Source organism: Oryctolagus cuniculus, chromosome 13 (assembly GCF_964237555.1).
Source record: "Oryctolagus cuniculus chromosome 13, mOryCun1.1, whole genome shotgun sequence".
NCBI lineage: Eukaryota > Metazoa > Chordata > Mammalia > Lagomorpha > Leporidae > Oryctolagus > Oryctolagus cuniculus.
Window position 1 is genome coordinate 30390707 of NC_091444.1, and position 26822 is coordinate 30417528.

The 26822-nt window shown below is 38.6% G+C and overlaps 1 protein-coding gene across 6 annotated transcripts in view; it reads right to left on the reverse strand.

The window, feature by feature from the left end:
- The window catches only part of USH2A (usherin), an 848241-nt gene that overhangs the window by 570347 nt on the left and 251072 nt on the right, over positions 1–26822 (reverse strand). For all 6 annotated transcript variants that reach the window (XR_011381453.1, XM_070055318.1, XM_008268426.4 and 3 more), the window contains exons 17-20: positions 21611–22105; positions 20132–20395; positions 18377–18546; positions 12475–12619 (exon numbers count right to left, since the gene is read on the reverse strand). Coding sequence is in view for 5 of the 6 variants with exons in the window: in XM_070055318.1 (XP_069911419.1) it covers positions 12475–12619; positions 18377–18546; positions 20132–20395; positions 21611–22105 (1074 nt within the window). In the remaining variant the exon portion in view is untranslated. The remainder of the gene's footprint in view (positions 1–12474; positions 12620–18376; positions 18547–20131; positions 20396–21610; positions 22106–26822) is intronic.

Genomic DNA, 26822 nt, shown 5'->3' on the forward strand with positions numbered 1-26822 from the left:
GAAAGATAGCAATATTGTCTTTTTTTTAGTTTTTCTTTTTAATGTAGAAGTCTTTTAATTTTAGTTTGACAGCAAAATGGAGAAGAAGGTATAGAGTTATTATATATCTCAAGACTCCACACAAGCACAGTCTCCCAATATCAACACCCAACAGCCACAGTTGATGAACATACACTGATGTGTCATTATCATCCAGAGTCCACACTTCCCATTAGAATTCTTGGTGTTTCAGATTCTCTGGGCTTGAGTAAATGGATAAGGGCTTGAATCCATCATTATGGCCATCCAGGGTATTTTCAATTCTCCATCCCTCATCCTACCCCAAGTAGCCATCGATCTTTTTTACTACGTAGTTTTGCTTTTTCCAAATGTTACATTGTTAGGATCATACAGTATGTAGGCTTTTCACGGTGGCTTCTTTCACTCAATCATAAGCATTTAAATTTTTTTCATGCATTTTCATGGCTTGACAGCTCATTTCTTTATAATATGGAATAATATTCTATTATCTGGATCTATCATAGGTTATCCATTCACTTACTGAAGAAAATCATGATTGCTTCTAAGTTTTGGCAATTTTAAATTAAGCTGATATACACAAGTGTGTAGGTATATGTGAGGACTTAAGTTTTCAGCTTCCTTGGGTAAATATCAAGAAATATGATTCCTGGATTATATAGAAAGATAATGCTTAGTTATATAAGAAACGAGATTATGCCTAGTTTGTAAGAAACTATCAAGCTGTCTTTCAAAGTGGCTGTACCATTTTGCATTCCAACAAGCAATGAGAGTGCCTGTGGCTCCACATCCTCCCCGGCCATTACGATATGCAATGTGCAGCACTTTTTTATATACTTCTTCAGAGTATCATTTTTATGTATAATTTTCTGTTTTTTTGAGGTTTGGAAATAAAAATACTTGGAAACATAGATGGAGGCTTCCCAAAAGGGAACAAGCCTGAGCTTTCAGTGGTTTACAAACACTGATCCAGGCACATTGGTCTCCAGGCAGCTTCTGAAGCCTTGAAGGAGCAGGAGCAACCTTGGCCCTGAGTGACCCAGTCTGAGCCCTGGGGCAGGAGGTTCTCTGTGCCCTCACCTACACTGGGACCTGTTGTACTCTGAGGCCCTGGGACACTGGCCGTTCTTGGGACTAAGATTTTTCCTAAGACTATAGTCTTGGAAAGGGAATCAGAGTAACAGCTGAGTTGTTGAATATGAAGGTAATGTTTTGGTTTGAGTCTTTTACTTAAATAATTGATTTTGTGGACTGATGCTCATTAACACGCTCATGCTGTTGGCTAGATTTGAGGGTGGGAATGAAGGAACAAATATCACAATCACCAAGCCCAAATGCAAGTGGTGGACTTCTAATTTACACTTGTGTTAACACAGTCTTAAAGCAGACACAAAGTCGTTGCTTGCTTCAATAAATATAAAATAAAATGATGTGAATGCAAGAATCAGACCCCTTAAATCATAAAAAGGCATTCACCTTAAAACAGCTTTGAGCAATTATTATTTGTTGCTTTTTAGACCTTGGACAGCTTTCCAAAGAGAAACAACCAGTTATGATTCTATTTTAACTTCAGTACAGAAGAGAAGGCAATGAGAGAAAACCTTACTAATTTGGAAAGATAATGAACAATTATGTTTATTTTCTGCAACTGCAACCCATGTGATATTTTTCTATATGTATAAATCTGTAAATTATATGCATGATTTCTCTTAGCATTCTCTGCCAAAAATCAGCCAATTGGTGGGTTCCCAAAGATTTCTTTCTACAAGCTCTGATTTCATTTCAAAATAATCCAAAACAAAATAAAAGCTTAAGCCACCTAGAAATCTTCTCTCTCATTAAACTTCTCTTCAGAGTCTAGAGTTCTATGTTGGTATTAAAATTACAGGAGGCCATTCTTGGCTATGAGCTTCATTGAGGAAGAAAGGTTGCCAAAGAATGTTTCAGTTCTGGGCTCAGGGATGCAATGAAAAACCAATTATGTAGCTTTTTTATGGCATAAAATTTGATGCTTACAAGCTCAAAAAAAATTCTTTTTAGATCTTCTGCTTTCTGTATTCCTTCTAAGATTCTTTATAGTATTGGGACACAGAGACCTGACCTTTCTAAGTTGAAAAATATCTAACCCAGAACTTTTGCCAATGATGCACATTTTCAAACTGTTCAGAATCTTTGCTCTGTTATGGAAATAGTTATAAGAAGAATGGATAAGTCTCCTGAAGTTCTTAATAACTCAAAATGCCATTGTTGTTTAAAAGTGGCCTCTTCTTCAAGGTCCCATTGTTTGATATCTGATATAACCCCACTTACTCCAACTGCCCAGCTGAATGGGGATAACCATAAAGTTTTGCCTTATCTATGTTTTCAGAACCCTTTCTCCATTGATAGCATAACCCAAAAATTACTTTTTTAAAGTGATTTTATTTATTTATTTGAAAGAGTTAGAGAAAGGGGGGAAGAGAGAGAGTCAGACACAGGGTAAGGAGGGGAGGAGTGGGGGGAGGCTAGGAGAAGGGAGGGGGAGGGGAGAAGGGAGGGGGAGGGGAGACAGGGGAGGGGAAGGGGGAGAGGGGGAAGAGAGAGATTTTCCATCTGCTGGTTACCTCCCCAGATGACTGCAACATCCAAGGCTAGGCCAGGCAGAAGCCAGGAGCCAGGAGCCATGAGTTTCAAACAGGTCTCCCTGCCACGGGTGTCAGGGGCCCGAACACACTAGGCCATCTTTACTGTTTTTCCCAGGCCATTAGCACGGAGCTGGATGGGAAGTGGGACAGCTGGACACAAACCAGTGCCCATGTGGGATTCTGCTGTTGCATGCAGGGTTGTACCCACTATTGGACAATGTCGGCCTTTCCCAAATCACTTTTTAACAGAAACATGTATTTTTTTTTTTTTTTGACAGGCAGAGTGGACAGTGAGAGAGAGAGACAGAGAGAAAGGTCTTCCTTTTGCCGTTGGTTCACCCTCCAATGGCCGCCGCGGCCGGCGTGCTGCGGCCGGCGCACCGAGCTGATCCGATGGCAGGAGCCAGGAGCCAGGTGCTTTTCCTGGTCTCCCATGGGGTGCAGGGCCCAAGCACTTGGGCCATCCTCCACTGCACTCCCTGGCCACAGCAGAGGGCTGGCCTGGAAGAGGGGCAACCGGGACAGAATCCGGCGCCCCGACCGGGACTAGAACCTGGTGTGCCGGCGCCGCTAGGCGGAGGATTAGCCTAGTGAGCCGCAGCGCCGGCCCAGAAACATGTATTAAGAGTTAAAAGCAAAACAAAACAAAAGGAATTCTAGTAAGTCTACAGTTTAAAAAACACCTTCTGAAGTTGAGAACCCACTTTATTTTTCAATTTTAGCAAAATGGTTACAATCAATAAGGGCATTCTCACACAGAGAGCCCACTGAAATTAATGCTGCTTAAACTGTCACACATTGTGAGCATATCTTTTGAGTTCACAGGGGAATTATCCCAACAAGCAATTACACCATTCTTATTCAACATAGAAAACAGAACTTGAGCAAATTTTTTATCCTCTTGCTTTAAAAAAAAGAAAAAAAAAAAGAAAACAAAAAAAAAAACTTCCTGCTGGTGTGTTGTTCAGTTTCCTGTGGAGAGTCAGTGGAGCTTTTTGAAAGGGTAAGCACCCCAGTGAGTCATTCTTTTAGAGATCCTCCAAGACCAGAAGGCAGAATTAAGTGAAGTTGTCAATCAATTAAACTAGACTGGTCACCCACACAAGTAGAATGAGGAACAGAAAACCAGATTCTCCTGAACTATTACACACACACATAGACCAAGAGAATCAAGATTGGGATGATGAAGACTTGCTTGCCGAATTATCAAAGTAAAGGGGCTACAGGTATGAGTAAATATGGTCTTTAAAGATTTGGTAATTACAAAACAGTATAATAAGAAACAGCACTGAATAAGAAGGACTCTGAAGGCTTTGAGATTGTATTTTAGGGGGCCAGCATTGTGGTGTAGCGGGTTTAGCAGCCACCTGGTTCAAGTTCTGGCTGCTCCATTTCTGATCCAGCTCTCTGCTAGGGATCTGGGAAAAGCAGCTGAGGATGGCCCAAGTCCTCGGCCCCCTGTACCCTTGTGGGAAATCTGGACGATGCTCCTGACTCCTGGCTTCGGCCTGACCAAGCCCCATCCATTGTAGCAGTTTGGGGAGTGCACCAGCAGATGGAAGATTTCTCTCTTTCTGTCTCTCCCTCTCTCTATGTAACTCTGTCTTTCAAACAAATAAAACAATTTTTTAAAAAAAAAGCTAAGTGTACAGAAGTACTGTATATTTTTTACAAAGTTCTATATAAATACAAGGCACTACTGTTAGTAACCAATAACGTCTTTCAAATTACATATTACGAATGGATACAATTCATCTATATTCAATATCTGTATGTATCTACTAAGAAAATCCTCTTAAATATAAAGCATAAAATGGATCTTCAATATTCATCCTTTCAAAGAATAACATACAATGTCTATTTTCACTTGGGATAAAATTACAATGGTCTTTTCTTTTTTTTCCAAGAGCACAATAATCCAGGTTCCAGTCTGTCTTCTATTTGTATCATTCTTTTACAAAACACTCTGACAATATACAGTCTTCTTTATGCATTGTTATTAGTTCATAATCTGATTAGCAGCATGTCATTGTGAATAAACTCACAACTGTAAAATTTTTGCACTGGATGTTCTGAGCATCAGAGGATAAGAACTGAAGACTGAACAGCAACTCTTACTGAGGGACTGGTCTTTAAAATCCAGCCACTTCATTCATTTTCAAGGAATCACATATTGCAACTGTCCAGCTGTCCCAGTATGTTAAAACTCCATCTACTTTCTAGGATAAAGGCAGGAATCCAGGAATGGACAGCCTTTCCACATTTCAAGGGTGCATGAGGACTGGACTAACCTAAGATATCCTTAGGCAACTGTCAATAGAAAATTAGTTTTACTTTTTTCTCATAGTTGCTAAAGTATGCCAAGAAATGCAATTTGCCAAGCAGCGCTAGACCTAAAAACAAAAACCCTGCCAAAGGTTACTGGGACCAAGACACAAACAAGAAGTCCAGGTCACGAAGCTGTGATTTCCCAGCTGGCAACTGCCCTGCTGCAACCACCTGCTGGCCAGCGACCAGAGAAAAGAATTCTCTCCACAAATTCTTGGGGCACTGAGTGTTGCCCTGCTGGCAATTCTCGAACTGGGGGAAAGGGAGAAGATATATTTTAGCACTTCCTTCTTTTCCTACTAACTGTTTCCAGGACAGGATATGCAGAGAAGAACTTTATCTAGAAAGGAGAAAACATAGGCTACATACTGACTCAGTTTGTATTGATGGGATCTTGGCTGCTTCCTTCTTTGGTCTCTCTGTTCTTTGGTCATAGCTTTTGTTAGAGAGTGACAGGCCCAGTTATGGCTAGGATCTCCTCCATGTTCAAAAATCCATTTGTTGGGCATTTTAAAGCAGTGCTTCTCAATCAGCAAGCCATGACAGGGCGCTGGATGGACTGATCCACTGAGCCTTCAAGGAAGCCAGCAAGAGTCCCTCAGGCTTATCCACTCCAGCTCTTAGGCACCTTGCTTCTGTACCCAAGCAGGGCATACAAACACTGAGTTGTGATTTTTCTGTATGTTCTGTGGCATAAAGGTTAGTCAGCACTGGTCTGAGAGAACTTAAGTGAACTTGGCGGACTCTGATGATCAATGATAATTTGCACATAACTGGGATTCTACATGTGAAGAGGGAAGAGGACCCATTAGTTTCGAACTGCACATATAGTAGCCATGATGACAGCAACCACAGTTCCATAAAGTTCACCATTAATAAAAGGTAGTTGCTTGGACTGTAATTATGGCATTCTTGCTACCCAAACTTGAAGCTTTTATGGGGCTTATGCAATTAACTACTTAAATGCATCGTAACACTTGCTTCTCTGACAGCAAGGTATTGATTTTTTAATCATTTCCAAGTCTCCTCCAGCACAAATAAATGTACTACAGTTACAGTTAATGCACTGTGTACATGCATTAAATGCTGGTGTGACACAATTTATTATTTTGTGATATATAGAATTCAAGTCTGCCTTTTCAGAAAGTAGCCTCACTGATCCAACATCACAATGGGAACCACCACTGTCCTTGAGCCTCCAAATTCTGTAACTCAAAAAGCTAGAGACCTGTTTTAATAGGGTACTCAGGCTTTAAAAAAAAGGAAGGAACATTGAATATAAATCTTTTATATATGTCAGTGTGGGAGAAAATTTAAAATAGTCTTACAGAGAAGATACAGTTTGTATTTTCCTAAAGGTGTCACTGTGGGACCTACAGCAACTTGTTTGGATGAATTTTTCCTATTTCCTTATAGTTTTTTAGGGTATATCTGCCAAAATATTTTGCTTCCTAGGGCCTTATTGACATAGGTAATTTTTGCATGTTTTAATTATACTGTTTTATAATTTACAGGATATATCACCAGTGCTTTATAAAGCTAAGATAGTATTTTAAAAGTGTGATGTCTCCATACCAAAGAGCCCAAAAGACCCCATGATAAAGTCACATATCTAAAAACAAACCCAGTGGACTGGGTCATTGCACATTTCACACACACACACACACACACACAAACACCCTTTCCTTGGGTGCACACATGCACTCAAATTTAAAGTTGGTGAGTAAAGAGCAGTTAATTTTGTTTTGTTAGAAATAATATCATTTTAGTTTTAGCATCTAAGACAGATGCCAGCATTTCACTCTGAACAGATGGTAATTCCGTCTAATAGTGCATCTCTGTATTAGTAAGGTCTGTTGTGTATACAAACAGTAATAAACACTAGGTAAGGATCAAAATAAATTTTAATTGTTGACATTAAATTCTGGCAGGCACAGTTCTAAGGCTGCAATATTCCTTTTTCAAGTCTGTCAGATTTACTAATGCTGCAAAAGCTTTTCCACAAGCTGCCAGGTTCCAGTTCCAATTAAAACATGTTTGCACACAACCAGTTATCAGTCCTCAACTAGGATACCTGTTCTCACACACAGAAACAATTCGTCAGGAATGACACGGAATTGCTGCTACTGCCTATGCGATCATGTGCCAGTGTTTCTTCCGCGGTGCGCCCAAAGGACTCAACATTTAATTAAGAAATGAGTAGAAAACGTTAGGTCCGATGTTTACATGAAGAGCCACTGTATTATCCTAGCCACTTTCCTACCCTGCTTGGGAGACATCCCCCATTGAACTCTTTTTGATTCTACTTGCAAAGCCGGGCATTCCTTAACTTCTCTGGAAGTGACATCATCCTTTCATCTTATTTGTTTTGCCTGAGTCTGAAGGATTTCCCGCAAATCACCTCTAACATCAGCTGTGCTTTCCGTGGGCTTGCTGTGGATCAAGTGTGCCAACAAATACAGATTTGGTTCTCCAAAGGCCTCCAGCGATCTGGTGGTACAAGTGGTAGCCCGTATTTATTTTGGGAAGTTGCCATGTTTAAAACAAAACATTAAAATAAAAGTCATTTTGGCATTCAGGTGACGCTTCAATAACAAACATGCTTTGCAATCATATTTCTTTAAAAAATGGGTGTATTTTTTTAATCATGAAAAATATATTGCTTCCACCATATGGGACAACCAACGACTCACCAACCGATTTAAGATGCAGCATATTGAGCTGACCATATGTTACAGTGCTGTTGAATGGCTGAGTGATTCATGCCCGTCACATTCTAGTATATCAATTAAAGCTCCTTGAAGTCTGCATGATTTGTGTCTCTGTTATTAAACCCTGCTAATTCATCCCACTTACACATCTGTTATAAATCTCTAGGAGTGCTGCATGATTCATGGCAATCTGTGAGCATGCTACAGCAAATTCTTCTCCTTGTAATTAACAGTAAATTGTTTTACTGCCATGCAATGAATTTTTCAGTTATATTGCAAATGAACTCCTAAATGTGCGGTTCTTTCCTAAGAACTGACTTATATCATTAGGCAATTAAAAAGTATTGCTTTGAACCAAAAGCTTTTAATCAAGAGAAATATAACTTAAATATCGCTTAAGAGCCATGGAAATTTGACATGTGGGTTCCAAGTGTAAAATCATTTCTGTTGAAAGAGCAAAACAAACAAACAAACAAACAAAAATCTTCAGTGCACTCAGAATTTCACTGACGCTAGGACGCAAAACTGCAGCAGAAAAACACTCGGTGAGACAAGTTTTTGCACAGATACTGTTTATCTTTGAAGTTCCTCAAGTTGTCTATCATTACCAAATTTCTCAGACTGCTTTACCCTTCTCTCATTATAAAACGGTGCCTTTCTTCTTGAAATAAATAATTGGATAATTAGCTGAGTTGAATCATCAGAGGATTCCAGGGCTGTTCAAGTGTTCTTGTCAAAGGTGAAGCAAATTCATTTCAGCTTGCTTCTGCAGCTCTTTGCCCAGGCTTTGATTTTTCCCCCACTTTCTTGGCAGCAGCCTCAGATTCATGAGTCCATACATCAAGTCAGTAGTTTAACAACAAATGGAATTAAATTCAAAGAAGGGAAACTAATTGAAGGACAGCAACAAAAGTGTTTGGTAATGTGCTTTTTAATATGGCATGCCACATTTGCATGATAATTTTTCCTTTTTAGCATGGAGCAGAAAGTGACTAGCTTAATGAGGGATTATTCAAGACAGGAACGAACAAAATGCATTCATAACTAAGAACAAAGATTGTATTATGAAACGAAAACAGGCAACCTCAGAGAAGTAACTGGATGATTGGTTTATGCATTATGAATAAAAAGATAGAAAAATATTTATATTAGTATTCACTAATGACTATATATACAAGATTGTTGTAATTAAAATTATAAATTAACATATTAAGAGTGCTTGTTTAATCACTCTGGGTCCTAGTCACAATGAAAAGACTTATGTACCTGCATGCAAAACAATGTGTGTGTGTTTTCAACCTAGCAGCCAGCAGCCTATACATTTTACTTGGGATTCAGAAAGAAAACTTAATGCACCACTAATTACTTGCTGAATGCAAGATGGGCAATTCTCAGCTTCCAGTGTGGAAGTCAATGTATGACAGGCAGAAGAAATAACACACTGCTCACCCAGGTATGGATTTCCAGAAGGAATTCCTCCTAAGAAAGCTTGAAACTGGACTCAATTCACAGAGGTTGGACATGCACACATTGCCTACATTAAGAGGTAATCTTAAGGCGAAGTATGATAGGGATTTAAGAGGGCCCAGTGCATTGGCTCATTACCCTCATTTATCCAGAAGCCCCACCAAAGTCACAATGGCACTGCTTCAAAACCCTGCAACACATAGCTGCGATCTGGCCCTAGGAGCATGTGTCTCTCCAGTGAGTTCCCAGACTCTGTCCTGGGAACCGAAACTGAAGGGGTAACCGCACTCAATATTCCAAATGCAACGCACCCACACACATCACACATCTATTTGAAAAAAATGTTTAAGCCAAGAGAGTCAATTACAACATTCAAGTTTCTTAATGAAACAGACAGATAAACCTTTACAAGTATCTTTTCGATTTCTGCAACAGAGATTTAAAGAAATATGTCTTTACATGACCAGTGTTTCTAAAAGACTCACTACCACTTCCAATACTCTTCTTGACAAGTCTTGAATAGTCATTGGCCTCTTTTGATTTCTGATTATAAGCTCAAATACTGTATTACACTTAGGAAAGAGTGAAATGTCCACAAACACATGGGGATTCGTAGCAGTAATATACACCCTCCAAACTGCTGTGTTGCCATGAGAAGAAAGCGCAGGGGGAGTCATGAAGCCGCAAGGCGGCTTGGATTCTTTCCCACTTCAGACTGTTGACTACTCCACAGCATCACCTTTCACATTGCTGACCACTGTGGCTTTACCACAAGGAGTTCCACCCAGATCTTTGATCTTGGGAAAATTTTAGGAAAAAATACTACTCATCTACTGAAAAAAAAAAAGAGGCAAAGGGATATTGGAGCAATAATTAGTGGGATTTTTCTTGTATGCAGATGAAAACAAATAAGCTCTGTCTCACTTATCTGAATACACCTGAAAATGGTGCACTTTATAATAAATCAAGCTCTAAGCAAAAATTATTTGCCCTGCTTTTGTCATGTAAATGTCTTCATTTTCCCCTTGACAGATGAGGACTCTGACAAAATACATTAAGGGATTAGGAATTTTTTTGTCCCCTTGAAAAATACTAAAATAATTTTCATTTCAGGAAAGAGAGAATTTAATTTGGGGGCAAAAGTTAATGCATTTTTTTAAAGTGGAAATCTAATGGAAGGAAAATTTTGGCAAACCCAAAGCAACAAACAAAAACAAAGAACCACTGCTTCACCTAAGCATCCTCATTAACTTATTATCACCCATACCTTCCACTCCCATGTACGTGCAGATGATTACAAAGTCTGCATCACTGTGAAGTTCCAGATTCGCATGTTCTGCTGCTGGCTGGTTATAACTGCCAGGGATATCTTTCTACCAAATGATCAAACTTCAGTTCATTTGTTTATTTTCCTCATATGGTCCTTATTCATTCTTCCCACTTTATTTTTGTGGCACCCCATTGTCTAGAACATTTACTACCATCTTGAAGTCTCCATTCTTCTGAAGCTGTGGATTTCTCCTCTGTGGCACCACTGGAATTCCTTGCACTCTTCTACTATTCTGATTTATTCCATTATTGACTCTTAGACTCTCAGTACCCATTTATACCCTCTCTTCTAATCTGTTACACATTCTACCACCAGAGGAGTCTTCATAAATTCCAGCTTTTCTGAGAGCAATACCTGGAACAATATTGGCCTCTAACACTATAACTGGCACATGGTATATGCACAGTGAATACCTGCAAAAATCTTTAACATTCCTTTGTGGTTCCATCTTTGATGCCATCTGATGAGACAATTTCCCAATCTCATGAAGCAAACTCTCCCTCCCATTTCCTTGGTGTCCACAAAGCTTTCTTTTATGCTTTCCCACAGTGTTTTGCACATACCGCCATGGTGTTAATCCTACCTATTAGATACTGACTTCTTCATTCAAACATCATATGAACTGCTTTGGAATTGCCCCTAGTGCTCTAAAGAGTAAGTTTTAAACAGACACTTATTGATGTGGACACTCACAATAAAATACAGTAAAAACATGTTTGGGTCATATTATTAAAAATTGATATTGCAATAGCTGGCGCCTTGGCTCAATAGGCTAATCCTCCGCCTAGCGGCGCTGGCACACCGGGTTCTAGTCCCGATCGGGACGCCGGATTCTGTCCTGGTTGCCCCTCTTCCAGGCCAGCTCTCTGCTGTGGCCAGGGAGTGCAGTGGAGGATGGCCCAAGTGCTTGGGCCCTGCACCCCATGGGAGACCAGGAGAAGCACCTGGCTCCTGTCTTGGGATTAGCATGGTGTGCCAGCTGCAGCGGCCATTGGAGGGTGAACCAATGGCAAAAGGAAGCCCTTTCTCTCTGTCTCTCACTGTCCACTCTGCCTATCCAAAAAAAAAAAAATTGATATTGCAAACAACAAATTTGAAATTTCTGTTTTTCAGCAAAATATTCAAATATCTATCAATTATGAATGAGCTACTTCTTTGATAACAAATGAAGCTATCTGATATTAAAACATGTACTCATGCATACACTCCTTAATGTTAGAACTTGCTTCTGCTACTTATAAGAGGCTACTACAAAAAGTTTCGGGAAAAATATATTTTAAAGATGAGTTTATTTCGCCACAAAAATTTTGGAAATGCATTTGTATCTGACATTTCCTTAATAAGCACCAGAGAACTAAGACTTGTTTTATTGTTTAACAGAAAAACTTTGATTTGAAAACATACTAAATGTTAATTGGGTTATACAGGTATTATTAATCCACATAACAAGGTTTGTATATAGTGAATTAGTTCTTAGTAAAGCAAACAAAAATGATGCAAGGCATTTTCCACTAAAATTATACTTGATAACAAGTTTTTATTTAAATTATATAAACTGAAGAGTTTCTCATTAATTATAAACTATCTAATAAAGGCAAAAATAACACAAGGAAAGCCACATAATTCTTGGCTATCCTCAATGGGGCAGGAATGGGTAGACCAAATCACAACAAAGTTAGACTCAGGGAACTGTTTCCTGAGGCTCTAATAAGAGGCCAGTTGAATGCTTACAATTATCCGGACACTGGCAGGACCTCAGCTGGTGGTTGAGACCCAAGTCACTCTGCATCTAATTATAACTCTGACATGACACAGCTGCAACTCACAGCTCCTAGGTCACCTTTCAGTTAATGTCAAATTGGGTAGAAGCAAGTATTAGTAAGGAAGTATCAGAGAACAGAAAAACAAAAATTGGGTCCAAAGTAGAGAAAGCCTGAAACTTGTGTATGTCTATAAACATGCAACATCTTCATTTATGTCCATTAAAATTGTTTACCTGCTGCCAAAGTCCGTCCTGCTCCAGAAGCACTGGTTACACAACCAACTGAATTGCAGAGAGAAATAGTGAACTTGTATATCCTATAAGGTTTCAGTCCTTGTACCACATAAGACTGCTCTTGGGGGTTAGCAGTGTACAGCAGCTTTGAAGCCAAAAAAAAAAAAAAAAAAAGTAACAATATTAATCAGACAATAGATAACCACTGTGAAAAATATAACTTTGGCAGTCAAAGTTGCATGAATTCAGACAGAAGGAATTATTTTATTAGAAAAAAGGATTTTTTTGAAGCGTCTCAACAAGCCAGGATTTAATTGATAATTGTACAAGCACACTGTTTTATGAGGTAATAATCCAGCGCCTGAGTGGATAAATGAGGAAACCAAGTTATTGCCTCATAAAGCAGCGTGGTGGTATGGTTATTGTCACCAATGGTGGAGATTAAGCTGGTGACATTGTCATTGTTATCATGAAAAACACCAAAACAGAACCATGGGGTTGGCCAACAGAATTCCAGTACAGCAATGCCCACATGTTACTAGATGGAACTCTGACAGAGCGATGTCACCATGTTAATCAATCCATTCATTTTCTTTTTTAAAGAAAAGATCAACAGGGAAAAAGATAAACATGTAACGGAGCATCCACACAAGGTCAATTCTCAATTACTTTTCCCATACAAATAAGCACATACAGATTAGATCAAAGAGTTGTATTTCTGAAATAGTCTTTATCATGCATTTTCAAGCAAAAATAGATTAAAGACATTATCAGATATAAGATGGAAAGGAACTCCACAGTCCATAAACAAGTAATTAAACAACTAACACTCAGAGTTGGCCCCATCACTATAACTATAATTGATCAAAAGCAGTCTCTAAATTTACTTAGGTTGTGGATACAAAGGCCATTAGAAATTATATTCAGAAAAAAAGGTCATTAAGATAGAAAATACAACACCAAATGTACATACAAAACTACTTTTCTTAGATCTGCTGACATGCATGCCGCATGATCGTGTTTTGGCCGACGATGGATCAGTCTATATATATAACGTTGGCCCTATGAGATGATAAGGGTGCTGGAAAATTCCAATCACCTGGTAACATGCTAGGTGTTACAATGTCATAACACAACATAGCAGTCACATATTTGTGGTAATGCAGACATAAGCAACCCTACTGCACTGCCAGTCATATAAAGTGGAACTTACACCATTATGTAGAGTACATATTACTTGATAATAATAATAAATGACTATGCTATTGGCTTGTGCTCTTACTTTCCTTTCTCTAGTTATTTTAGACTGTACTCTTCCTACTTAGTAAAAAAACAAAAACAGGCTTACTATAAAGCACTACACCCTAGAGCAGCCTCCTGAATTTCCTGTTGAATATGTCTCTTGAAGGTACATGAAGTGAATGACCTACACTATCCAGGCTTGTGTGCATACACTCCAGGATGTTCACACACCATAGAAAGCAGCTCACGAAGCATTTCTGAGAACAAGATCCCTTTTGTGAGCACCGTGTGCCTACATACTTATATAAAATAAATTTTATAAGTAATTATAAAGATATAATTTTAAACTTCAGTAACATTTGGAATAATTTTCTGGATATTTCCCTTTAGGAACACAATAAAAATCATTTGGAATATTTGCCTGTGTACTGGCTTTCAAATTTCATAACCTAAAATGCAAAAGAAAAAAAAATCAAGAAAACTAAATATCAAGCATTTTTGGAAAAAAATGTGGTGACCAAATACAGAAATTATTATAGTAAATTTATCCTCTATTTCATAATATGTTAGATTCATGAATTGCTTAAGCTAAAAGATTATATTGCATTAGTTATGTTTTTATAACAAGATAGTTATTTGGGACCGGCATTGTGGCACAGTGGGGTAAGGTGCTGCCTGTAATGCCGGCATCCCATATGGGCACTGGTTCTTGTCCCAGCTGTTCCTTTTCCTATTCAGCTCCCGGCTTATGTACTTGAGAGGGCAGTTGAGGATGACCCAAGTGCTTGGGCCCCTACACCCACATGGGAGACCTGAAGGAAGCTCCTGGCACCCAGCTTCAGCCTGGCCCAGCCCTGGCTGTTGTGGTCATTTGTGGGGTGAACCAGCTAATAGAAGATCTCTGTCACTACCTCCCTACCCCCTGTACCTCTGCATTTCAAATAAATAAATAAATATTTTAAAAAACATTTACAAATGAGTCAACGCTTATATCCAGGCTAATGGAAAAGTACAGAAGGAACAACAAATCGCAAGGCTTAGAAAAAAAAAAATGCCATTCTTGCTGGTAGTAGATTGAAGACTGTCCTCCCAAAATCCATGAGTACCCAGAACCTCAGAATGTAACCTTATTTGGAAATAGGGTCTTTGCAGATATAATTAGTCAAATCATTCTGTATTTAGGGTTTGCTTTAAGTCCTTTGACTGAGGTCTCCATCAGAAAAAATGACAGGGGTACACAGACTCAGAGAAAAAGCAGGAACGGAGGCAGGGATTGGAGTTCTGCTGTCAGAAGCCAGGGGACATCAGATGCCCCCTGGAAGCTCAAAGAGCCAAGAACAGACTCTCTGCTGGCACCTTAATTCCTGACTTCTGCCAGCCAGAGCTGTGAGAATAAACTCTATTTCATGTCATGGGAAACAAACCATGGGAACACAAAGGCCGGGCCTCTGGACGCAATCTGTGACAACTTCAGAGATCATTCAGCTCCATAAACACCCCAGGATCGGCTGAGTCCTTTCTCACTGTTGCATCAGAGTTCACTTCCTATTGAGCTTTATGGTGCTTTCTCTCTACACCACTTTACATGAGTTGTTGCCGAGGGCATCCCCCAAACAACTGCCTTCACTCAGTCTTCAAACACAGAATTCATTTCAAGAGAACCTGACCTATGACAGTGAAACCAAGAGTAGGCCCAGGAAGGAGATTATTTTGGAGCTGGATCACCCACCAATCTGACTGGCAATAAGGACCCTATCCCAGGAGGGAAAGGTAGAGTGTTGAAAGCCCACAGAATGCTCCGTGGATCAATTCTTAAACTTCCATTGGCAGTGAACTGGGTTGAATTGCCAGTGGAAGGTAAGCACTGGTTTGATCAAACTGGTAATTATAAAAACTATTTTCAGGAAAGTAGTAGATTCTAGAATCCTATGACTATTCTTCCTGGTTGATACTGAAAAAAAAAAAAAAAAGAAGAAAACCTGAGGGTAATTGACCACCAATTATGTTCTTAAAACTGTATATATAAAATTTGTTGCCCTCATATAAATTTTTAATTGAGAAAAAGCCTCTTTGAATGGTTCGTATTGTGGAACAGTGGTTAAGATACAACTTGGGGGAGGGGGCAGCGCCGTGGCTCACTTGGTTAATCCTCTGCCTGCAGCGCCCACATCCCATATGGGCGCCAGGTTCTAGTCCCAGCTGCTCCTCTTCCGGTCCAGCTTTCTGCTGTGGCCCGGGAAGGCAGAGGAGGATGGCCCAAGTGCTTGGGTGCCTGCACCCGCTTGGGAGACCAGGAGGAAGCACCTGGCTCCTAGCTTTGGATCGGCTTAGCTCCAGCCGTAGCAGCCATTTGGGGAGTGAACCAACGAAAGGAAGACATTTCTGTCTCTCTCTCTCACTGTCTAACTCTATCTGTCAAATAAATTTAAAAAAAAGATACAACTTGGAATGCTTGCATTCCATATCAGAGTACCAGAGTTTGAGTCCTGTCTGCCTTTCCAATACCAGATTTCTGCTAATGCACACTCTGAGAGGCAGTAAGTGATGGCTGAAGTAGTTGGGTTCCTGCCATCCATGTGGAAAACCTGGATTGAGTTCAGGGCTTCTGGATTTAACCTGGCCCAGCTCTGGTCATTGTGGGCATTAACGGAGTGAACCAGGAGAAGGAAGTGCTCTCTCACATCTCCCTCTTCCTCTCAAATAAATAAACAATAAATAAACTTTCTTTTTAAAGGGCCCCCTTGACAGTATTGGTTTTCTGTAGCAGTAATATAAAATGAAATTGATTGGATACACTAAAAATGGAAGGAATGCAGAGGTCTTGGTAAGATGTGTTACAGAGATTGGTAAAGGAGTTTTAGGAAGATTAAGGAATTTGTTACATCAGTGATGTTTTTAAAAGTCCAAGACATCTGAGACACATGAGGAATGCCCTCCCAAGTAAAGAACAAAAAGTTGTAGCTTGTATTCTCTACCACTAAGAATAAAGCACAATGTATCCTGGACATCCTTGTGTTCTGAAAGTAGCATAGGCCATGCCTGGGAATACCGTTGTGACTAAATGTCTGAGTCGCACACAATGTTGCCCACTAAAATTGTACCCCTGAGCAGAAAAGAGTTCTGTAGCACCAGTTCCAGGCCATGGTGCAAGAAGACATGCACTTGGAACATAAAACCTAGTATATCCTACGGTACTCTAGGTATCTATGGTGAAGAATGACATTGTGAGTCGCTTATGGAGAGAATCATACGTAGATACCTAGGTTCTGGAGCAAGGGTACATTGTGTGCCACTAACTAAATAGCTCCCAACTTGTTATCAGACTTCACGAAAAGCAGAACGTCTGACCTTCGAACACCAAACACTCATGCAGTCAGAGCCACATTTATGAACTGGGCTCTTTTGTGACATGCTAGGTCTTAGGGTTGGGTGGGCCCAATGTAAATGATTATAAAACGGAAATAAATAACTGGAACTGCGTATAACCTGAGCCAAAACCCACAATCACTTTATGCAAACCAAATCCATGCAAGGTCCCTTGAGAGCTCAAAGAATGGAAAAAGTAAGAGTTCATTCCATAGAACATGTTGTCCTGGATATGGATGCAAATCAAAATTGAGTGGCTGCTGCTCCATGATCCCACTCAGTTGCTTTTGAAAAACAGAAATTCAGAAATCCTCTCGATGGATAAAACTTCAGGCAATGTATCTGGTCATCCATCTAGAATGGAAAGCTAAGTGTCTCAAAGTAAAATATAACTGGACTTTCTGAACTGGCTGTATTGCCCATGGTAATGAAAGAAGAGAGTCTGGAACATCAGAGTAGGAAGTCTAGGAAAGAAAATTGTGGGTTGATCTATGGGAGCAGGTATGAAGTGTGAAGATATCTTTGTCTCCAAAGAGGCAAGGAATAATCAAGCACACAGAGTGGCTTATCAAGTTGCCATCAGCAGCTTCTGTCATTGGTTACCCACACACTGGCAAAATGGGCTAATAAGGCATAGCAGCCGCCATTATCAACTGGAGAGAATAAGAACCTCTCATTCTCCAGGACTGTTGTCTGTGTCAAATGAATTCACCATGGACACAGTAAAGCTTTAGAAGCTGTTAGCTATGATTATTCTCATTACTGCTAGCTGGTAATGAACTACTAGAAGGTAATATGTAATTGTATATCCCAAACTGAAGATATATACAACTTTTATTAGCAGCTGTGATAATTTCTATTCTTTAGAATTTTTTCCCATAGAAATAGAAACATATAAAGCCTTTTATTCTGTTATTCCTATCTTCAAATGAACTGATACAATATAAATATCAACTATGGATTGTGGATTGGTTAAATACACTATTGTGTGTCTAAATAATATAATAGTTTTCTGTGACTGTAATCAATTTATTGCAAAATATTTAAGGTTATAGGATAAGTCAAAAAATCAGCTAATTGGAAATAAATTAAACCAATATTTTTTTCTAATATAAGAAAATATGGAAAAAGTGATGTACATACACAGAGACTCGTACATATAACACTGTAAGAAAATGTCTCATTTAATGGATATATGGGTAGATTTCTGTTGTATAATTCTGCAAACTCAGAAATTGTTGAAAATGAAGCTGTAATTCAAAACTGACAGGACATCAGTTAAAAGTAACAGTACCTTGGAAAACACCACAGGGATAGATTGTTGAGGTGACTCTTCAGAAATCATATTGATGTTATACTCCAAAACTTCTCCTCTTGTATCATTATCTGCTGGTCTCTCCCAGGAGACATTGAGAGAGTATGAAGAAAGGGGAAATACTGACGGAGGCTTCATGAACATGGGTGCTTTCAAAGACAACAAAAACAGCAACGTGAAAACAATGAATGCAGTCGTACATATCTTCACAATAAAATCACATGTTGATTTCGGTTTCTAAAATATCCCATTTCTTCTAAGATATTCTGATGTGAAAAACTTGAAAACTACACAGCTGTAGGTAAATGCCACTTTTTAGAAATGTAATCTGCAAAAATACCTTCTTTGTATAGTCAGCAAAAGTATTTTCCATTTATAAAATGAAAGTCTTAGAGGAACTTCCCGTGTTCATCAAGATAACTAGTGAACAGTCAGGAAGGTAACCGCAGATCTGCATGTTTGAAAGAAGGCACAAAACAGAGACTCTCAAACCACAAAGTTTGAAACAACTCATAGTGAGGTACTGGATTTCCCACACTAAGAACTATTTCCCTGAGTCAAACCTACACAGTTGAGGGGATAGTACTCTTCAGAAAACGGTACATCTAAAATGTTCTAAATAACCCCAAGGAAATTTTGAAAGTTTTCAATAAATCTTGATAGAAATGTTCAGGGTACATACACACCATACATTTCCCCCTGCCATCCTTGAGATCTTAATGGGGATTTTAAATGTGCTAACCAAAGGTGTATTATCAAAGGACCTCATCCTACTTTCATCAGCCAGTGACCCATAAGATTATGAGGGTCCAGGATTGCAGTTTCACCCATTACTTTTCATTTCTGACCTTGATCTTCCCCTTCCAGAATGCCATGCCTCATCACTTGTGCTATCATGGCCCGATTATTTGTCCAAGATGGCTGCTAGTCATTAAGAGATGCTCAAGCACAAAGCACATTTTATTCATGAAATGATTTCCTTGGACATCAACTTAAAGCCACCCTCGCCCTCCACAGTCCTAACTGATCCAGCTGAGGTCAGGACTTGGTTTTCTTTGGTTCACCATGCATTCAGATCACAACAAAAGCATTCTTCTTAAAGGCTCCTCAAAGTTGCAACGCATTCAATGTAAAGAATAAGGCAGACGATGAAAAATGTCTCATTTGCCTTAATGATTCTATTTTGAGAAAATTACAGATTTTCATCCTCTTTCTTTACTGTTATGCCAAGTGTTTATACAAGCACACTTGGGATTTAGAGCTTAGGGTGTTTAGGATTCTGTTATATGCAAGTGCCATCTTGTATTTAAACTATTTTTTGGAAAGATAAACAAAAACAAAAGCAGATTTGTGAAATTGGTAACAGTTGTCTCTTCTACTGAACACAAACTGTGCTAACTATGGAGCAAGAAGAGACAAGGGGTGACTTCACTTCAGGACAGAAAAATCAACTGCTATTTTTGGCAAACATTCCCCCAAAGACTATAGCTATTTAAGTCAATTTCACCCTGAATTAACTGCTACAACATTTACTATTTCCCTTAAAACTTAGTGCAAGTACGTTATGACCTTGAGTTATTGGAGTAACTAGGCTATATATTAATTTTTTTCCCTTGGCCTATGTAAGTATATAATTCTTGCTTTGCAAAATGTACTTAGGCACTTTTGACTTTCATTTAAAGCAGCGCTTTCATTCATGAGTTTGACAGTAGAGTTCAAAGCATTAGTCTTTACCTGCTTCTCCTGTTTTCTCTGAGACCCAGGCAGAAGACACACTACCAGCCATATTCACAGCCAAGACTCGAAACCCGTATTCTGTGTATGGCTCCAAACCAGTGACGGTCGTCATCGTTTGAGGAGATTTTAGTGCATTTTCATTGGCTGACTCTGCAAATGGGTGAGGACTGAGCCAGCCACTGCTCTGAAAAACGCGAATTTCTTCAGTTTCTTCAGGAGGACGTAATCTTTTCATATACAGTTCATATCTTATAATTATTCCTATAAAGGTCCAACCATGAATTTAGGTCACTTATCAGACAAAGGAACTATTTGGGGTAGGGTGGGGACAGATCACATGAAGACTGCTGGATTTCCATTATTCTTCCAACTAGATTATCTGTCAATTTCTTTAGTAATCTAGTTGTAGTAATTTACTAATCTATATGATAGGTGCTTACAAAAGACAACAAATGTTAGCTGGATGCACACATAAAATACTGTTACAGACAGATTTAGGAGAAAAACAAACCCAATGGATAACTGTATCAAAACACAACAGCTATAATTAATCATAGAAAAATTCAATCTTTTTCAGGATGTTTGGTCACAATTTCTACTAAGAATTGGCAGTTCTTGGGAATTTGGTCATCTTACCTCCAATTATTACATTATCATATATGGGGGTGTTTATCATTTTTATTTTAATTTTTAATTAGTTTTAACAGATTCAATGTAATTTGTAAATACAATTTTAAAAATATAATCATATTTTCTTCCTCTTTTCTTCCCTTGCTTTCCCTCCCACCCTCCTTTCTTCTCCTTTTCTTTTAGTTTTTGACATAACATTTTAAATTTGCATTACAGCACAAAGACTTAATACTTAACATGAGCCCTATTTGCAAAATATTATCATTAACTTCTACTCAATTTTATCAAATAACTTAAAAAGCCTGAGGAAAGTGTTTTTCATAATATGTACATGATACAAATTACAAAAACTACACGAATATGTATCTGGCCTATATAACCAAGGGTTCAATTTTATGAACACAAAAATTAACTTAATGGAGTCAGCTAGCTAACATGCATATTTTTTGTATTATTTTACAGACTTTTCTCGCTTAAAAGAGAAAATTTACTGCTTATTGGTGCCCTAACTTGTGACTCAGTCAAATATAATGCATTTCATAAGTGAGTTTCAAATTATAAACATCATTTGTGTTATGGCAGATGTCATTAAGAGCAAAGATAATATTAGCCTTTTAAAGAGCAATTTAATTGAATGGAATTTGTTATTAGATTAGAAGGAATAACACTTGTTCCACTAACCAGGACAAACAGTATCCTATGTCTTTAGAAATTGTTTCTCAGTTATTATAACACAAAGTTATAAAAATCAATACAGTAGCCAGACTCTCAGTGCACACTTCCAAATGTCTATATGCTCACGGATGCTTTGTCCAAGAAAGAGAAATCTAAGCTGTGAATCCTTACCATTTGGTTCTGTTGGTGGAGACCATTCTACGTGAAGTTCTGTGGAACTGATTTTCTGTACCTCGGGTGGGCTCAGCCTTTTGGGAGGTGCCTGGGCCGTGGTCACCATAACAGGCAAACTGTGTAAACAGCCCCCACTAGTACAGGCCTGTACAGAGAAACGGTACTTGGTGAATGGAACCAGATTCCAGATGGCAGCAGAGGTTCCATTGCCTTCATAGGGAGCGCATGGCTGAGTAGTACCCAAAGGAGTACAAGACAGAATGTATTTCTCTATAGGACCAGAACGGTTTGAGAGTGCAGTCCAGGAAAGTGTCACAGAGTCTGAGCTAACAGGAATGACATAGCTTAAGTTCAAGTTTCCCTCTGGAACCCCTGGTTTCGTCCTGTAAGTGACAGCTGCACTCCTTGTTGAACCATGCACGCTGGTGGTCTCGATGTAATAGGAATATGAGGTATATGGCGACAGGGCAGTATCTGAGAAGTATTGAACACCTGGAATGAAGAGATAGAAAAGTACACAACTGTCACATTATATAATTAAAGAATCAAATTGCTTTTGTAATATTATATTATTTAAAACTGTATGAATTGTGACAATCTACTCTGGATTCAGAATATGTTTCCTACTTTAAAAATTGAAATAAAGAGGACATTGGGTACTTTTGTTATTCAGTACAATGTGAGAAAAGTGTTATTCATAATAAAGAGCGTTTAGAAGTTTTAGCTCTTGCTTGGCTCTGTGTAGTGTCCTTTTGATATAACGCATAAAAGAAAGTTCTTGCAGTGCTCCAAAACATAAAAGCAGAAACAACTCTTTCCTCTATATTACTGGTTTGCTTATGAAACAATAACACAATAAACGAAGGATCAGCTCAACTACCAAGAGCCAGATCAATTCCCTGGCCAGCATCTTGACTAGAAATTCTGTTGAAAAGAAATTCTCTTTTCTGACCTATGGAAATTTTGTGAAAGTATAAATGTTTCTTTTTTTGAGCTTTTAGAGACTTTCCTAAAAATCATCAATTAAGAATTTATATAAGAGAATTTCTGTACAAGCAGGACTCCTATACATGAAGCAGTGTAAGGGCGAAAAGAATGAGGTGGGAAAAAAGAGTGATCTTCGTTTTTCAAGAAAGGATAAGAAGTGGGCATTATCAAGCATGGGTGCAAAACTCACCCTTTCCTAAGAGGCAGCAAGTACACTGTAAGACTGTGGAAGAGAAATGCCAGAATGGCTACCACCTGCTCCCTCATGGGACAGTGTCAGGGGGAAGGGAAAGGAGGGTTCCATTTCGCTAAGATACCATCCTGAAGGTCCCAGCATACTGACATACTTACAGTAGCATAGTTTCATGTTCAGATTCTAACTCACAGGGATTTTTGGTTTCCTAAATGCTAAGGATACTGTGTTTAGAGCCCGAGGACATACTATGGGACCTTTCATGGCTGGGGCAGAGTAACCCTTCAGCTCCTGGAAAACTCAAGGGTGGATGTAGGACATGGGAAAATATTTTGAAAAGTTCCCAGCAATATTAAGAGCCTAAGGCAGTCTAAGACAGCAGAGCATTCAGGACCGACCAAGTTGAAACTAAATGTGTTCATCAGCTTCATGCATCAGAAACTGATCCCATGCAAATGCCACAGGCTGAGATGAAGCCAGCTATATCTCATAGATTAGCCAGCATCCTCTAAAGGACCTTCTGCAAAGGGCCAGGAGAAACTGCCCTTTCCCCAGATGTCACCATGGTAGTTGAGGGAGGGGGATAATTAAAGACCAAACACCACGAGTGAATATCTGAATGTAAGGTGAGTTTTTCATTGTTTATTTTATATATATATATATATATAATTACAAATTCTTCATGAAAGTATGTTGGCTATCGTATTAGAATCTTCATACTATTAGAAGTGCCCTTTCTCTTAATGTCCTAATTGGGCACAAAAACCATAGAGTAATTTGCATAGGGAAAGTTTAATAGAATGATGATTTACCACAAAATACACTTCCTAAATGCTAGATAAAACCTAAGAATATAGGAACCTAAGGGACAGGGAGAAGTTACTAACTTTGGTGCTAAGGCAGAACGCCCAATGAAAGAACATACCCAGAAATCCTCATGGTGACATCTAGACTTCTTTGGAGATGGAACAACTGCACTGGAGAATTTTTCTGAGGCTCCATGAAGGCACAACCCCCTGGGACCTTGCCCCTCTAGTGCCTGAGGTGCTGGGCCACAGAACTCACTGAGATACCATGCTCCAGAGGACAGGGGACGTGCACAGAAAGAGGTACTGCATCCTGGAAGCCACTGGGAAGGGACCCTCTGCACTGACTGAGGAAGCTGCCTTCCTACAAGTGCCGTCAGTGGAACTGGTGGGGACTTCCATGCGTCCCCTGGGCTTCGTGTGCTGCAGAACTCACTGCTCGCTTGCATGATATCAAGTAAGCTTCCCTTTGGGGGCTGGAGGAAAGCTGCTCAAAGGTGATATATCTTGCTGGCATTCTGCGGAGAGGGACACCCCAGATCCTGGTAGAGAAACCTTTGCTTCCTAAAGGGTCATTCCAGCACCCTCTACAGATAAAATTGAACAGTACACCAGCTAGAAAAAGATAAATGTTTATAGCTCCAGTTCCATTATCACAAGAGTCAACGAAGAGTGGATTTAGAATTCAGAGGTAATAAATTGATAAGTGGCACCAGCATACACTAAAAAAAAAATTGAGACCATGGTCCTTAGCCAAGTTATTAAGGCACATTTGCTCAGGAAGCATGTGAAATTATTTATATCTATTTATAATAGAACAATGTTTAAATAAATTAAAATGCAACATCTTAATGTATTATAATATTCTAACATTAGTCTATTACATTAATGGGATTCTAATAATATACATTCAAATCAATAGTGATGAAGACCATGTAGCAAATTAAGAAAAACATAGAATGCAAAGGTACATATACTTGATTATAAAAATAATCAGGAGTGCACATAACCCCAGAAAATTTACAAAATGAAATTAATGATTACATTAGAATACTTTAATTGCAATGCCTAATTTTTCATTTAAACTTCCTTCAGTGGATAAAATACTTTAATAATAAAAAGATATATAAATGTCAAAAAGTTACTGTTTATACAAATTATTTTCAAGAATAGCATTAAAGAAATGCTAACAACAATACCCATAAACATGTTTTAATTTCTCTACAAGTATATTTAGTGTCAACTAATAAAAAGTATATTCTTATTGAAATCTAATTCATATTAGTGTGTTTCTATGTTGTGAAATCGAATCAGGGAACCATTATCTTCTGAGAATCTAAATAATATGGGAACATCCAGATTCATATTCTTAATTACTTATCTTTGCTATATCATAAAATTGAAGTACTTTACAGAACTAAAAGATGTTGCTTTTCAGCGTTTTAAAGAAGTATCCTCAGTATGCCTAACTAGGGCAGAATTGAAAGAATATTATGAAATCTTGGATTTTCCTAAATGCAAAAGAAATCTAGTCACAAGTTCCTATGACAACACTATATACATATATATGGATATGTATTGAATATGTAAGCATTCATATATTATATGCATGCTTCTATATAGTTGGGGGTATTCCAAAAGGTTCATTGAAAAATAGCATTAAAATATATTTATTTTGGTGCAAAAAAGTCTGAAATCCATACATAGTTTTTTTACAATACACATCTTCATGAACTTTTTGAAGCCCCCTGATATGCATCACTCAAAGTACACAAAAATTGTCAAAATATTTTATGCATGCAAGGAGTTTTCAAAAAGCTTGTGAAACATGCATATTGCAAAAAATGCATGGATTTTAAAAAGATCTTTACAGCAATATAAGTTCATTGAAAACAAACAAACAAAAAAAGGTGAGGGTCAACATTGTGGCACAGGAGGTAAAGCGACCACCAGTGACATTGGCATCCCATATGGGTAGCGGTTCCTGTTCCAGCTGCTCCACTTCCAATCCAGCTCTTGCTAATGACCAGGGAAAAGCAGTGCAAGATGGCCCCAGTGTTTGCGTCCGTACCATCTACTTGAGAGACCTGCATGAAGCTCCTGGCTTCAGCCTAGCCCAGCGCTAGCCACTGAAGCCATCTGGGGAATGTACCAATGGATAGAAGATTCTCTCTCTCTTTCTCTCTCTGTATAATTTTTTCAAAGAAATCTTTTTTTTTTTTTTTAAGTTTTCTTTTGGGAGGGGTGGGGGAGGGGACCAGAGTATTCCTATCTGCTGGTTCACCAAATGTTTGCAAGGGCAAGGACAGGCCCAGGAGAAAGGCAGGAGATGGCAACTCAGAGATCCAGCTACTTGAGTCATCACTGCTGCCTCTCAGGGTCTGCATTAGCAGGAAGCTGGAGTCAGGAACCAGAGCCAGGTATTGAACCCTGGTACTCAGATGGAGGATGTGGTTGTCTTAATAGATGTCTTACCTGCTAGGCAAGATGTCTACCCCTAAACTCCTTTTATTTTCCATCAACTTTTGAAGTACTCTCAAATACCAGCGTATCATGAGCGTTGGATAGATTCTCTGTTGGCCCAGAGAATTCCATAGCATAACAGGCTGGATTGAAAAAGTTTCCACTCTAACAAAGAATTCTATAATGGTCTCAACCAAATGATTAAACTTGCTGGGAAGACAACAGTATTAATTTTCTTTGAAAAGTTCAATGATTCTCCACCTATAATTCTGAATGCCTTTATTTAACCCAAAGATTTGTGTTCATTCGACCGAATAGAAGTAGTAGTGTTTCCTTTTCATATTACGCATGCTAGCCATGCACTGGAAATAGAATACTGAACATGAGGGTATTATTAGAATGATACAAAGTTCTGACAGTGTTAACCAATCGTTCTTACCGTTCAGATGCCATCATGCGGATAATTTTCACATCATTAATTACAGTGATTGTCAAGAAATGCCAGAAGTGGCATTTTTAATGAAAAAAATAAGGCTTTAGGAAATAATACTTTGTTTAATACGATTATATAAATGTCTGATTAGTGAATGAATACACATTTATTATATAAGAAACCACTATTTGGATTCTTTATCAGTGTACTCATGAAAAAGAGCTAAAATATTGTACTCATAATGTAATGTTCTATAAAATAGACATGGCCTGTTATTATTAAAAAACATCCCTTTAGATTGAATGGTATAAGGGATAGGTTTTAGTT